Raw genomic sequence first — 15796 nt, 5'->3', positions numbered from 1 at the left:
GCATTTTCTTGATTATTTAAATTGAAATTTAAATCCAATTTATTTAAAATCAAATTCATCTAGAGTAGACACTAAAAATCATATAGAAGACATAATGCTCAAATTATTCCAATAGGAAATATCCAGTTTGTAAATTATTCACAGCCTTGCAGCATGACATCATCAAGGACTGAGCTAGACTGAAGGAACCCAGAAGTCTGTAAAACCACAGCAATTCACTCACACTCTCATAGACTACATTTTTAGGTATCTGAGAAGTTTCTAAGCACCCATAACGAGTTTAAATTAAAAAACCCCAAACATCAAAAACTCTTTACTGCTTTACCAGAGAGAAGATTTTTCAAAATAAAAACATAAATCTTAAAAGATAAAGGTGTGTGTGGGCACATCATTTAATAAAGTTAGATCCTGGTTTTATCATCTGGTACAATGAGAACATTAAATAATCCCTTCACATGGCTTTTAAAATTTTTCTCTAAGCAATGAAATTAACTATTAAATACACATAATATGTGTGTAATATATAAAATCAAAAATTCTTAAATGTAAAAATTTTCTGAAATTGTAAAAGTACTACATAAATGCTGAGTATTATTTTATAAAATCTCAGAAATGATTCCAAGAAAAGAAGAAACAAATGATCTGCTACAACCATATAAGACTGAAGTAAACATCTGTACCAGGTACTTTAAGGCACCATGGAAAGAGTTCTATAAAGTCAATTTAAACATAAGCAGTGAGGTGTCATTTAGTTCGTTTTACTAGATATTTTCAAAACAGTAATAGCATTCAACTTTCATTGTGTCCGGTTCTCTTATGTATTTCAAAAAGTTCCATTCTCTTGGGTTAGCTTTGTTCTTTTAGCTTTCACATATCCCCCTCATGCTCTCCTCATTCAGCCTTCTTTAATGACCTGCCTCTCCTATTGTCCTCATTGTACCCTGTGAAATCACTGGTTTGTTAGTGTGGAAACTTCATTTATTCTAAATCTAACCCTCTCATCTTCTCCTCCTCCTCATTTCCTCTCTTCTTCTGCAATTTGACATCCTCCTTAAAATAATGCATCCATCCTTCCTCCCTTCTCTTATAAAATCTCATACTCTTCAAAATTTCCACTCCTCAAATCTTATGGAATTAAAGAGTAGGCTGATCTTTTCTTTGATTCCACAGCTTCCATGTTAAGCTACCCACTTGATTTGCGTCTAACCAATTGAAATCCATTTCATCTCCTCCTACCTTTTTCAAATCCTCTGCCATGCTAGATTCATCTGGGTCATTTCTACATCAGGATGAAATTCTTCCTTTCTACCTGCAAGTGCCATTATTTTTGTAACCTGCTAAACTTTCCACTGTTAACCTATAGACCTTTCTTAATATCAGGATGAATTCATCAGTAATGCCTCTCTGTGGAATCACCTTTTATTAAGACACAATTTAACTGTCGTCTATTCAGAGAAGTTTTCCCTGATCTTTATAGCTAAAAAAGATCTCTTCTTCCAATGGCTAACTTTAACATTTCAATTATACTACTCACATGCTAATACATTACATGCTATTCTGTATTATAGTTGTTCCTAATCTTATCTCTCCTATTACCCTGCAAAGTCCTTTAGCACAAAGATTGTGCCTTATTCATTACGGGGTTTGCATGTAATAGAGCTTAATTTGTTCAATGAATGAACAAATCTGTAGTTGGAGATAAAAGGTTGTAAAATGGAAAACCTGATCCAGATAATTTATAAAACAGCTTTATATTCTTATTCTCAAATATGTTTAAGCTTCCCAAATCAGATTGGAAAAGAATTATTTATCGTAGTTCAAATGACATTGCTTCGTTTTCTGGGACAAAAATGATATGCTTTAAGATCTTCCATATCTTCTTAGTTAATATACACTGCACATTCTTTAGGATCCCTTAAAGGTAGTCATCTATCTCAAAGACTTCCAGAGATGAAGCAATACTTACCAAGACAGACTATTTCACACTTGGAAAAATACAATTATGTACAAATTTCTTTCACTTTCAGATAAAAACCTACCACTGTGAATTTCCACCCATGAAGATAAATAAAGCATAACTTTAAATTTTAAAAGATAACTCTAAAAAAAAAAAAAAAAAAGCTACTCTTTATGTATCAATGACATGGTAACTGGTAACTGGATAACATGACCATTTCATCTTATTACCTATAAAACATAAATATCCTACCAACAAAAGTAAATACTCTATTGTTAGGCCTATAGGTCAATTTAGAAGAAAGTCTCAGAATTTTGTACAAAATATTGACATACTCATAAAATTTAGTTCATGAGTGGTTAAGAATAACATCTTTAATGTATGGCATTGTTTTTTTTTTATTATTATTATTCCAGGGTATTGTGAGGGTACAAACATTATAGTTACACTTTATGTCTTTGTCTCACCCAAATGCGGGTTAAAGGCATGCTCTTCCCTCCCTTTAGTGCTCCCCGTGTCCTTTAGTTGTAGATTTGCCCCCTCATCCCCCTAATCCCTAGAGAGTATTTCTGTCATGTGATCACCCTAGTGTTTATCAGTTAGTACCAATTTGATGGCGAGTACAAATGGATGCCGTTCTTCTGCTCTTGTGGTGTGTATGGCATTGTTTTTTAATTCTAATAAGCTTCATTTAAATTGTTGTTTCATAATATATACATAATAGAACAGATACACATTAGTAGATGTATACTATTATATTAGCAGATGTATACATACACACCTCCCCATACATATATTAATAGATGCATTTTTAAAAACATTAAAGTGGTAAATGGGTCTTCATTCTTGGCTTCAAAGTCCTTCCTAAAATGTTATATTCAACAATTTGTTGAGAATTCACATATTAGTTTGCTTTTCTTTTTTTTTTTTTACCCTAGCACAAAAATGGAAACAGTAGCAGTTTCTTTCTCACTCTGTCTTAAAAAGTTGATCAGGTACACGGTCATAAATTGATGAAGTTCTACAGAAAAATCTCCATTATGTACCTTAAAATTATTAGGAGTTAAGTTTTTGTACACTCAATGAATTATATGATTTTAAAAATATGTCTTACGGTTGAGTGCCCTGGAGGTTGAGGAATGTGAGCAAGCAAGATGTGAATCACATAGTACAAAAGGAGGTAGAAAGGCATTCAGGCACCTATGCTCCCCACCAGAGATCACCAGTTTCAATCCACTATAATATTGGGCACACAATACTCAGAAATATCCACTGTTCAAAAAATTTCCCTAATATTCCCCCCAAATAAAAATTCATTATGTTAGTAAGTGATTGATTTGAAATAGCAAATATCATGGGGGGAGAAGAGGAGGGGCAAGCCTATTAAGGCCATTCATACTTTGTCTTGAGTTATACTATCCACCTTTCCTAAAGTCTTACTAAAATCCATAGACATGAAAAATTTACTTACAAAGGCAACACATACCAGCAACATGTTGATAATAAAGATATGAGTTGTAATTTAGTCTCTGCCACCTAATATTAAATATAAGTTTTCTTGGGCAAATTATTTAATTTTTGTGAATTTCAGTTTCTCTGATCAACCTCACAGCACGGATACAATGATTACAAGTGAGAACATCATTCAATAAACTTCTGCCTCTGGCCTAAGAAGGATTGTTATCATCTGCAAACTAGCGAGAAGTGAGAGTGGAGCACACTGGAGGAAAGCAGGAGTGGGAGAAAGAGCCAGAAGAACCACTGAGAGGCCGAGATTATCAGAGGACACAAAAGAAGCAGTGGAAGGGAAGAAGATCAAGTATCCCAATTATGTGACCAGTGGCAGTATGTAAATTAATACTGATAACAACATGTAAACCTGTACATATTTTAGAGTGAAACTTGAATGTGTGTAATTATGGGATTTAACTATAAATGTTACCCATTGCTAAACAGGTTTTCTGTTTATTATGAGGATACAGTTGAATTAAAACATTACGCCAACCTATGACCTAAAAGTCAAGTTTTTAGACCCTTATTAGTCTGACCAATCTTCTAGAGACTTTTGTTAAAATGAAAGTTTTCTCATGTTGTTTGTTAGTCTTATACACATTTGAAAATCAACCGTTATATTAAAAGTTTATCAAAACTTATTAACAGCAACATCAACAACAAAAAACACACTGGCATGCTAACAAATAAATTTTACTGTTGCTATCCTCTCTACTCCGGATAATTAAAAGGTAATCTTGTTATATTTAACTTATTTGCCCAAACGGTTCTCCGTCTTAATCTTAACAGGGATATATATGTTAAATTCAAAAGCAACATCTGAACTTTGGCTACCTGCTTTAACAAGTGAAAATAAATTCAAAGCCGAATTGATCTCTTATATTTTAAAACTTAAAGTTTTAAAAGCTTATTAACAGTGACTTGTGGCTGCTGTATTAAACTTCATTGTAAGTATACACTGCAATCTAGATACAATAGTCCATTTAGCCCAGAATCCATGTAAATGCAGTTCCACCCTACAAATAAATTCAGGACAGTTTGTTTAAAGGAAATTTCACCATTGTGGTACTGCAGAATGGATCTTCCATGTGGCAATATTAAGTCACCATTATTCTATCTTGAAGTTTTAAAATCTTTAGGAAGAATTATAACTCATAATTCTAGGTCTTATTTTTATTTCTGACAAATTACTGCTAAAATTTCTTTATCTACTATAACTAATTTATCTACAGGTTCTCACCCTTCCACAGTAGTAAAAATCTATTGAAAACAATGCTTTTATCATTGCTGTTACTGAAAACCTGTAAAAACTCAATTCCAACCAAAGTAAATATGATCTATTTAGTATGAAACTCAAAGTCTTCCAAAACCTGTACCATCTCCTAACATATTATGCTTATTACTATAGCAACCACCATCTGCAATCTGTATCAGACTGAACACATGCCTTCCCCTTCCCACCTTTTACTATTCTCTTAACTTCAAATCAAAGTCCTACCTTTCAAAACAAAGACTATTCTTCAAGATTTAGGTCAAATTCATCCATTCATTTAACATATTAAGCCATTACCACATATCAAGGAAAGTTCTAGATCCTGGAGGGAAAACAATGGAAAACACATGGCTGTTGCCCTCAAAGTCTCCCAGATCCAGTGAGAAGCTTTTCCTAATTACTTCCGTTGAAAGTGGACTTCTTTTCTCAGTGTTTAAACTCTAAGTGCTGATACTTACCTTGTAATAGATAACGTGCGTGTGTGTGTGGGGGGGGCGGGTGTTTGTGTGGCTGTAGCATCTATTGCTAATTAGAACTTTAGCTTCTTAGGGGTAGAAGCCACGTCTATTTTTCCTCTTAAAAAAAGTTTTTATTATCACTTCTTGGCCTTCCAGCTAAGATCAAGTGTAAAAAAAGTTTTTGTTGTAGTAGGTGCTCAAAATTATTTTCTTCATTGGAACGTTGGCGGGAAAAGTTAAGAGTGTACATATTCTGTATCAAGGTAAAATGATCTTATCCCTTAGGAAAAGTACTTACGATGGATTTAAGGATTAGAATATGTCTGTTAGTCAGAAATTAGCTATTAGAAACATAAAGAGAAGGCTAACTTTTGATAAATAGAATGGATAAGGCTTATCAAGTAGCAAAGAGAAAGGGTTGAAGTAGAGAAGAGAAAATTTTAATTAAAAACATAAAATTTGAAATTCTTTTTTCATCTCCAAAGGAAGGAGGGGGAATTGCAGTTTTTATAGGTAAATAGCTGAAATACAGGTTATTACTTTAAAAACAATTTAAAAACACAGACATTTTTGAGGACTCTGAGTAAGAAAAGTAACTAACCTCATTAATTCCTCCACTTTATCATCTACGTCTAGGTCCTCTTCTGAGGCTTCAAAACTGTATGACCTCTGACCCATGCTGTTTGCATGGTAGCGAGTTGGCGACATCTTTCCATTGGATGTGGACAATCGCTCATTATTCTCTCTCCCATTCTGATTGGTAGTGCAAGGCTGTGGGGAGGTATCATAACTGTTGCTAGGCGATGGGGACATTCCCGAATGCTGGGTCTGTGTGGAAGCTGTAGCCGTAGAGGAAGATGCTGGGACATTGTTGGTACTGTTCCCATATGAACTTCCTCCATAGCTGGACCTTCTTCCAAATTTGTCACTATGCTCTTGATCAAGACGGTCCAAAGTTTCCAAGGCATGGAGAATTTCATGTTTAGTCATTCCGGTACGCCGAAGGCGCTGAAGCAGATCTATCTGCTCTATGGTAAATCTGGGTTCATCTGTATAGTGAGACATGGTTTCCAGCAAACTAAAAAAGAAAAGATAAAAATGAAGTCAGAAGTCTCTTTATTGACAGTCTTACCAAAGAACATATCATTATAGAGAATGCTCGGCAATATTTCTACATCAACTTTTTTACTGCAAATAAGAAGATATGTTCCATGCCAGAATGTTTTGGCGAAGGCAACTGGATTGGTATAGATACTGAGTTTATTAGCAGGTAGACAAAAACTATAACATAAAACCCAATTTCATGTAGTAAATATTAGACGTAAAATTTTAGTTATGTCAGTAGTACCAAAACAACAGATTACGTACACATAGTGCATTAAGCCTAGGCTATGTGATAATTCATGAGTGTTTTTTTCCATTTAAAATGTATATACTTTAAGTATTAATAAAAAATTGCTGAAAAAATATTTTGTATTATCTTGATTTACCAAATATCAGCAAAACTGACCTGGGAACTTTATAACTTCATTTAGTGAAAACAAATTATTTGCTAAGCTAAGCCTAAGCACATGCTAATAACCAGCAAAAATATTTAAGTGGAAAAGCAAGAGAGGTACATAAAAAAACTTATTAAGCACTATTTCATCCTGTACTTAGCAATTTCATGAGTTTTTCATCTCTGTAATGCATTCTCTCTTAAGAGCTACCCTGAGAAATAGATCTTTCGTGGTTGTGGCCAAACTGAGCTATTCACTTTTCTTAGGAAGGTGCTTCTACAACATGTTTACTTTAACTAGCACAGGATGCTATAGCACACCAGAAAATATTTTCTTAGAGTAAATAACAATACTAAGTTTAAGAGAGTTGTCAAATATCATAAAAATTCTCACTACTTGAATTCCTTTCTCCTAAAATCTGACTTTCCTATTCAAGACTTTTTAAAGTGGGAATCTCTTCTATTTTAATTTTTATTGGTCTAGTGCCACACATGATGCATGGCATGCAGTAGGCTCTCAGTAAGTGTTTGCTGATGGAAACAGATGTCACGGAATTTTCTCATCCTTTACAAATAAATGTCTGCTCTGAGCCAGTCCCCCTAAGTTGCTGGAGATCACACTGTTTCTTCATCTCTATACTAAAAATTTGTTAACAGTCACTTCTAGGCGGGAATTGGATAAGAGTTTCATATAATGTAATCTCACCTAATCCTCGCAGCAACCCTCTGTAGTACATATTATTTATTTTACTCTATTTCATTTTATATTGATGGATTAACTGTAAAGAAAACTAAGGCTCAGAATAGTTTTGTATCTTGCAAAAAGTCTGAGTAAGAAGTAGAAAAAAAAAATTCAAGCCTAGATCTTATTGACTCCAAAAGCATACATCATTCTCCTTTCCAATATTCTGTAGGATTTACTGGAATCATATGATTTGGGACATAGGCTGTTCTGTTCCTTTAAGTTTCCAGTTAAAACCATTTAGATAAAACCACTCTAATACTAATGGATTAGGGATCCTAGTAGTAGTTTTTTATATTTAAAATCTTTGCCCCATCTAGAATTTATATTTACTTAAGTAAAAGGATTGGGGCTTCATTTCATCCCAAATGGAAAACCTGCTGTTCAATGTTTTATTGAGTATTATATGTCTTCTCCTTTGATCTGAAATGCTGCCTACATCATACACAAAATTCCCATACAAATCTGTATCTACCTTTGGAGTCTCTATTTTATTCTACTGATTGTTTTGTCTTTCAAATCCTTCTAAAAATAAGCTGGTTTGGGCAGGCATCATGGCTCACGCCCTATAATCACAGCACTTTGGGAGGCTGAGGCAGAAGAATCACTTGAGCCCAGGGGTTTGAGGATGCAGTGAGCTATGATGATACCACTGCACTCTAGCCCATGCAACAGAACATGACCTTGTCTCCCCAAAACACCAAACCAAACCAAAACAAAAAAAAAAAGAAAATCACCTACAAACAAATAAAAACAAACAAACAAACAAACAAGTAGCTGCTAAATCCCTTTAGTAATTCAAATACTTTACCCCTAATTTAATGACTTGGTAAATTCAGGTTTTTATACCTTATTCTTGTCCCTTGAAAATGAAGTAGACCTGTCCAGTGTTATCTTCAGTCTTCATGCTATGAAAATATTTTATAAACCTATCTTACTTTAGATTTGACTTCAAGAACTATTTTATTATATGGACAAAAAAAACCAATCATGATATTTTCCTATCCTATTCATATCAGAGCAGATAGTTATCTGTATATAATTCTTTAAACTTCTCCCTGTATGGAGCAGTACTCTGTATATCAGCATAAAACAAAAGGAAATTATTTAATATATGAATTTCACCTATTACTGAAAAGTATCCATCCTAACATTCCAAAAATCATAAAAGGAGAAACAGTAGGCACCTATTATTTTGTTTGCCTAGAACGCTTCATTGTTTCCAAGAACATGTTTTTGGGGCCACTCAGAATACCCCACCTTCTGGCCAATGGGATGGCCAATGGGGTGGGCACACAAAGAAGGCAAGCCTTGCTCTCGCAAAATTTTCAAGTTAGACTGGGAGAAGATGAACAGTCACTATAACTGTGCTCAGTCACAGGAAGATGTCAGTCTAGTTAATTCCTTACCACTAGAAGTAGCTAGTTTGGGGGAGAATAAAGTGGACATACCAAGAAATGCAGAGAAAGCTCTGCAGTGCTCATATTGCTAAGCCCCGGATACATCCCTGCTTTTTACTGTTTTGTTGTGTGAGAGAATACACTTCCCTTCATGTTTCACCCTGTTCAAATTAGATGTCTGTGCCCTGCACCTAAAGAGGCCCCAGATGCAAAGGTATATCCTAAAGCAAAAGATCCACAATTACTAGAATAGGATGTATGATCACTACAGAGCAGAATGACAAGGGCATAACGAGCAGGATCAAATCACGTATGTGACACTGAAGATACAATATTTTACTGAGAAAATGCTGAGATTAGGAGCTCTCTCGGATATTGAGAATAATATTCCAATATGCATTAACATAAACAAAATTGTACATTCTGGCATTTCCAAATTTTATTTCTCATAATTTACCTAGTTTAAGCACATAATCATGAAATTATGGCAGTATACGACCTACAAAGGTCACCTCAGTCCGTGATACCAGCAATTCTTTTACAACAGAAAGAGATAACATGTAAGAATTGAATTAATTTTCTTATGCACAAGGATTGTTCACAGGATAAGGAACATCTTTCACTTTAAATTACTAATTTGAATGCAGACTCAGACCAACAATAATTGAAAACGATGTGAGAAGAATTTCAACACTGCAATAACACAGACAATGTTTAAGGCATAAAAGAACAATTAAATTCAGGAATTATAGCTCAGTTCATAAACTGATGTTCTAAGAAAAGACCATACCATGACACTGTAATAATAACGTATTTCATAGTAAAGTTTATCATCACTTGAATATGTACCTAAACCCTTCCTGAATAAGGCATGAAGCCCAAAACATACTTTCACAAAATAAATTCCACAAACATGTAGAGCAAAGAAGGTAAAAGCATTCACAAATGATTAACCTTGAATTTACATGGGCAAAAAGGACAGCACTACCTTATTGCAAAGCATCGACAATTAATAAGATTTTACTGGATAATAAAGCTTTTTCTTCAGCTCCATTCGGCTGTCTTTTTATCTTTTCATCTAGAATGACTAGGCAAAATAGGTTAGTTTTGTTTTGCACATGTGGTATTTACTATATAATGATTTAATACATTCTAGAGTGAATGATAACATTCATCAGAGAGTGAACTCCCTCTCCCCTGGCCCCTTGAACTTCCCATCGCCTTGGGAATGTTACTTCATACCTTACTGGTCCCCATATGTGAGTTACTGTCCAACTACTGGACTTCAAAATACACATAAACTCAAGAGTTTGGCAGATACTTTGGGAGCTTAGGCTGTGGCAGGAATACTCCGTGTCAGCTGCTTCTCCGAAGACAGAGCTCAGGCTACTACAGGACTCAGCTTTGAAGATTGGCGGCCAGCACTTGCACGGCCCTCTAGCACTGAGGGACAAGCCGGCTTCTCCCAAGGACTGCTCATAGAAAGGTACACTTCAATCTTTAATTGTTCTTTACTTTCCACAGAGGCTTGCTTCCATCCTAATCGAGCAACTGGACTTTAATAATTTTGGAACACATTATGTGGTTATGTACCTCATCTATCAAGTGTATTCCCTGTGAAGTCTGTCCACATTATTCTCCCCCTCTTTAAGTATTGTGAACCAAAAAATAAATTCTCTTTGTATGGCAATAAACACTGTGATTTGTGAAATTATAGTTTGTTTATCTCCTTATTTTCACAATACACAACAAAATCCAAGTAAAAACCTTCAAGTTTATAGCGGGAGATAGAAATTAGGTGTGGAATCAGAGAATTGGAGACCATTTACACAAAAACAACTCATTTAACATTTACTGAGCACCTACTACTATATGACAGATGCTGTATGAGGCATAGAGGACACAACAAGGACTAAAATCAGGCAAAAATTCCTGGTTTTATGAGGCTGGCATTCTAATGGCTAGTAAATAAATGGTTAAAAAAAAAGAAAAGGGAAACTAAGCCCCAAAAAGATGAAATGCCTTCCCAAGCTACATAGTGGAAACTCAGGCTACAGTTTACATCTTCTGGGCCTAGTCCAGAAATTTTTTACTACATCACAGAATCAATGGGGAGGGGGAGGAGGGAAACTTTAATGAAAAACTTAAATAATAAGAAAAACCTATCTTAATGTCTACTTACTGGATTATAGAACTGTCAACCAAAATGAAAGGAATTTAAGTGAAACTTAGACTCCACCAAATTTTAGAAAATACTTATGCTAAAGGCACTCTGCATTAGGCTCTAAAGATGCTCTTAATGAGCTAATAGATACTTTATCTTCTCTGATATCTGAAATTCCCGGAATACTTTTATTCAAAGGCCTATTTAATACGAACTGGTGGTTACAGTTCATATCCTAGCACAAAAACACTCTCAACATAATACCACCATCTCAATTTGTATTTCTTGCCTGACTCTGAAGAAAGGCTAGCACATTAGCTAAAAGGCTTAACTACATTATCATCCCCAGTAGGTAAAGGAAAACGGCTAAGGTGGTAGGAGTTAGCACATGAAAGGCAACATTAAGGTGTATACTTCCAATATTCTGCTGGTCACAAGGAATCTAACACTAGCTCTCTCAAACAGCCATCTATCTCACTAGCTTCTAGGCTTAAAGCAGTCAAAAACAACAAGTAATATTATGTTCAATTGAAAATTAATGTCAAAATTCAAAGTTAAAAATAGAACTGGTAAAAGAGTAGGTTGATATATTTAAAATTCATTCCTCACCAAATGATCATCTCATTTGTTCACCTTAATATCAACTAGGTATACCATTTGATTCGTTTTCTAAAAAATTCTTTCAACTCTACAAACTTCTGTTGTTAAACTTGGAATATAAGCATAATGACTTCTTAAATTTATTAAAACAATTACAAAGATAAGAATTGAGAAGGACTAGATACTTACACCACTGGAAAGGAACTGAGCATACTTTACATGAGGCGGATCAATATGCTTTCCAGAGATGATCAGTGTTATTTACCATTCTGGAGAATAAAGATAGAAAATTGAGAAAAATGAATGTTAGTCAAGTGTTAAATAAAAATTTTAATGTCTTAAGGATATTAAGAGTTAAACATTAACTAGTCATGTTTTTAAAAATTATTTCGTAATTTTGAAATAAAACATCTGTTCGAGGCAAAATTTTTAAAAAGTAGAAAAATAGCATTGATAGATTTCTGAATAATCCACTTGGAGAAAGTAATGAAAATCATAGCCCTAAAGTTTAATCTGTTATCAGGAACCACCCAGAGAAACCAATTTAAACATGCAATGGAATATAAATATTACAGTGAGATTTAAGATAATTTTTTGATAGTAACATTAGTGCATTTATATAGAATCCTATAAATAAGAAACACATCCTAGCATGATTGTAACTAAACATCTTAACTGTGGGGTAAATTCTGGGGTATAAGTTCCAAGTATATTACTTATTTTACTGATAGCATAATCTTGAGTGATTTAATTTCTCTAAGTCTTAATTTCTGCATCTATGAAACAAGGATAACATAACTACTCCAAAGAGCTACTAAACAAGTAAAAAAAAAAAAAAAAATTTTTTTTAATGGGAGCGATGAAGCAATTCATAAACTAACGAGTGGTAGGGGCTATTATTACCAGTTTGAAAAAGAGATGAATACCATGCTGCATTTAGATTACTGAACACCATAAGTAAATAATAAAGTGAGTCTAGTACTTCTATCTTTTGATTTGCATTCTACTGCTTTAGTCACTATTCAGACATTTTGACCCCTTTCAATTCAGACGTAGATCTTTACAAAAAATGTATCTACTATTTAAAGTTTAGGAGCTAAAGAGCATGAAAACTGAATTTATTAGCAATTTCAAACCATAATCTACAGAGGCAATTATTTCCATTAACTCTAAGATTATAAATTAAAGTTTAAAAATGTTGATACCAAAAACTCACATTAAAATACACACCCAGTATTGAATTATTTTAAGCATGACCAAAATGTTCAACAATGACTAATGATATATGAGAAATGTATAGGATAGAGTTAGAAACCTTTCACATTTGTCTATCCTAAATTGTAGCATTAATGAAGCTCCTGTTATAGTTAATTTTATTGCTGACTTAAAAAATACCTGTCCTAAAAAAGTAGATGTAAAGTACAAAAAAAAAAAAAAAACTACTAAAAGTGTTGCTGACTGCATTTCCTAGGCAAAAGAGCAAGCCACAAAAAATCCACTCAGTACCTACTTGCCCTGGCATAGACACAAGATCCACATATGAGTAAGACATGGTCCCAACAGTATCGGAGTTCAGGAGCTTATTGATGGGGGATGACACACACACACACACACACACACACACACACACACACACACACACACACCCCTCTCTAATAAAAAGTATAACGTCCTTAAGACCAAAAATATAAGGCTTATATGAATAACAATTGAGAAATCAATCTAGGTTGCACAGAACTGGGAAGATTTCTTAGAGTGAGACCTGAGCTGTTATCTGAGGACTAGAATAAAACTTCCACCAAATCAAGGTGTAGAGGGAGGTGAGAATCAGTGGAGGAAGGATTCCAGGGAGAGGGAACACTTGAAGAAGACTGTGATGTGTATTTAGGGAATTAGTAGACCTGTCTTGCTGGCTTTTAACACAGTATGCAGGAGGAGCCCACGATCTAGAAAGGCAGAACCTCTCCAGCCTATGGAGGAGGAGACATGCCTGGCAGGAGATCCTGACCTTTATTCTGTATTCTTTTAAAGTATTTTTTTAAAAGTTTAAGAACTAAATAATGTGTATTAAAATCACACCCATTGGAATGGTTATTATTTAAAAAAACAGAAAATAAACGGTTCGTAAGTTTTGTATTTCGTGCGATTCTTAGTAACATAATGAAGTCCCATGCCTGCCCTTCAGTATATCCACAATGTAGATGCTACCTGCCCATCAGTCTCTCAGTTAGTCCTGGCTCTGACACCACGAACGAAAAGAAATAAAAATTACAGTTAGTGAGCACTTCCACTATGCCCAGTGCTTCACAGGTCATTTGTCTTCATTTCCACACCAATCCTGTGCGATGATTCTTACTGTCTCCATTTGACAGATGAGGAAATGGGCTCAGGCTGGTGGAATGATTTCTTCAAGTTCGCAAATCAAGCCCAGATCTGTTTGATACTATTATACTGACTATTGCCTCTCCTTGCTATGTGTCCTTGGGCCAGTCTTTAACCTCTCTGCGCTGGGGTTTCTTCATTCATTAAATGGGACATTAAAAAAATTGATTTCTGGCTGGGTGTGGTTGCTCACAACTGTAATCCCAGCACTTTGGGAGACTGAGGCAGGAGGATTGCTTCAGGCCAGGAGTTCAAAACCAGCCTGGCACATAGTGAGACCCCGTCTTTATAACAAATTTAAAAAATTAGACAGGTGTGGTGACACATGCCTGTAGTCCCAGCTACTCAGGAGGCTGAGGCAGGAGGATTGCTTGAGCCCAAGAGTTTGAGGTTACAGTGAGCTATGATGATACCACTGCACCTCCAGCCTGAGCCACAGAGTGAGACTTGTTTCTTAAGAAATTTTTTTTTTTACATAAAGTCAGGTTGAACAATGAAGAATCCTACTGTCAGCATTGTTAACATTTGAATAAAAATACGATCAAGAAAATCCACTAGAAATAAGAACCTGTAGATACTGTGTTACTCATACCCATAGGTAGCAAGAAAGCTTTTTTTTTTTTTTTTAAAAGAGACTCACCAGGAGGTCTCACTAGGTTGCTCAGGCTGGTTGGTCTCAAATTTCTGGCCTTAAGCAATCCTCCCACCTCAGCCTCCCAAGTAGCTGAGATTATAGACACAACCCACCACCTCCCATTAACAAGCATCTTTTTACCTTAGCTTTTCTCTTTAATATAAAAAATCGTAACTATATAAAGTATAGGAAAAAGTGAACTTCAAAGATTTAAGTTGGCCTCCCACCCCAAACTCCTTTTTCTTTTATACCCAGACACTATTCACAGTTTCTTGCGTACCCTTCCTTCCTTACACATCTTTGTACATGTGACAGTATCTTTTGGATTAAGCTTCCCTGTCACCGCACCTGGCCAGAAGCCTCTACTCTTTTTTGTTTTGCAGGCAGAGTATGATACACTGATAAATAATCACCTGAGCAAAAACTTGTGGTCCTGCACTTCTGGAAGATCTAATGTCTTCCTCCTTATTTCGTACTTCCCTTACCCCAGCAGTTTCCCAATGCTTGATAAAGGAAATAATTATAGAATAGTAAGAGATTTCATTAAGCTAGGATAAGGTAAATCATAAAAACTTATAGCATGCTAGAATTGATGTTAACAATCATGTTTTCCAATAACCTCAGTTTACTGATGAAAAAAATTCTGATACTAGAAGCCAGAAACCTTCTCAGGTTAGCACTTACACTAATTTACACGATAAATAAAAGCAAAAATTCTAGCCACTTGGAAACTTAAGGTCTACTAAATGCATATCATTTGAAGGTTTTGTAAAGAGTTCAGAATTGTTATAGATGTGCAAATAGAAGCCTTCCATGGCTGACCCTAGACAAGGATTTCCTGTAGAGGGGGAAGGAAATAAAAATTTGTTAACATATTTTCAGAAATATCTTAAGAAAATCTGTCCAGGCTGGGTGTAGTGGCTCATGCTTGTAATCCTAGCACTCTGGGAGGCCAAGGCAGGAGGATCACTTGAGGTCATGAGTTCGAGACCATCTGAGAAACAAAGTGAGACCCTGTCCCCATAAAAAATAGAAAAATTAGCCCAGCATGGTTGCCACACACCTGTAGTCCCAGCTACTCAGGAGGCTGAGTCAAGAGGATCCCTTTGAGATAGGGAACTGGCAGGCCCTGCTCTATAAGGAGTCATAAGATCTGAACCAAAATCTCAGATAAAA

The 15796-nt window shown here is 35.1% G+C and overlaps 1 protein-coding gene across 1 annotated transcript in view; it reads right to left on the bottom strand.

Moving 5' to 3' along the window:
* Nucleotides 1-15796, bottom strand: part of HMBOX1 (homeobox containing 1) — a 175800-nt gene that overhangs the window by 107426 nt on the left and 52578 nt on the right. The window contains exons 2-3 of the mRNA XM_012654926.1: nucleotides 11794-11873; nucleotides 5802-6278 (exon numbers count right to left, since the gene is read on the bottom strand). Of these exons, the coding sequence (XP_012510380.1) occupies nucleotides 5802-6278; nucleotides 11794-11816 (500 nt within the window). The 5' untranslated portion in view covers nucleotides 11817-11873. The remainder of the gene's footprint in view (nucleotides 1-5801; nucleotides 6279-11793; nucleotides 11874-15796) is intronic.

Source organism: Propithecus coquereli, unplaced genomic scaffold (assembly GCF_000956105.1).
Source record: "Propithecus coquereli isolate 6110/MARCELLA unplaced genomic scaffold, Pcoq_1.0 Scaffold451, whole genome shotgun sequence".
Classification (NCBI taxonomy): Eukaryota; Metazoa; Chordata; class Mammalia; order Primates; family Indriidae; genus Propithecus; species Propithecus coquereli.
Note: the sequence above shows the minus strand (reverse complement) of the source record. Positions and strands in the feature narration are given on the sequence as shown.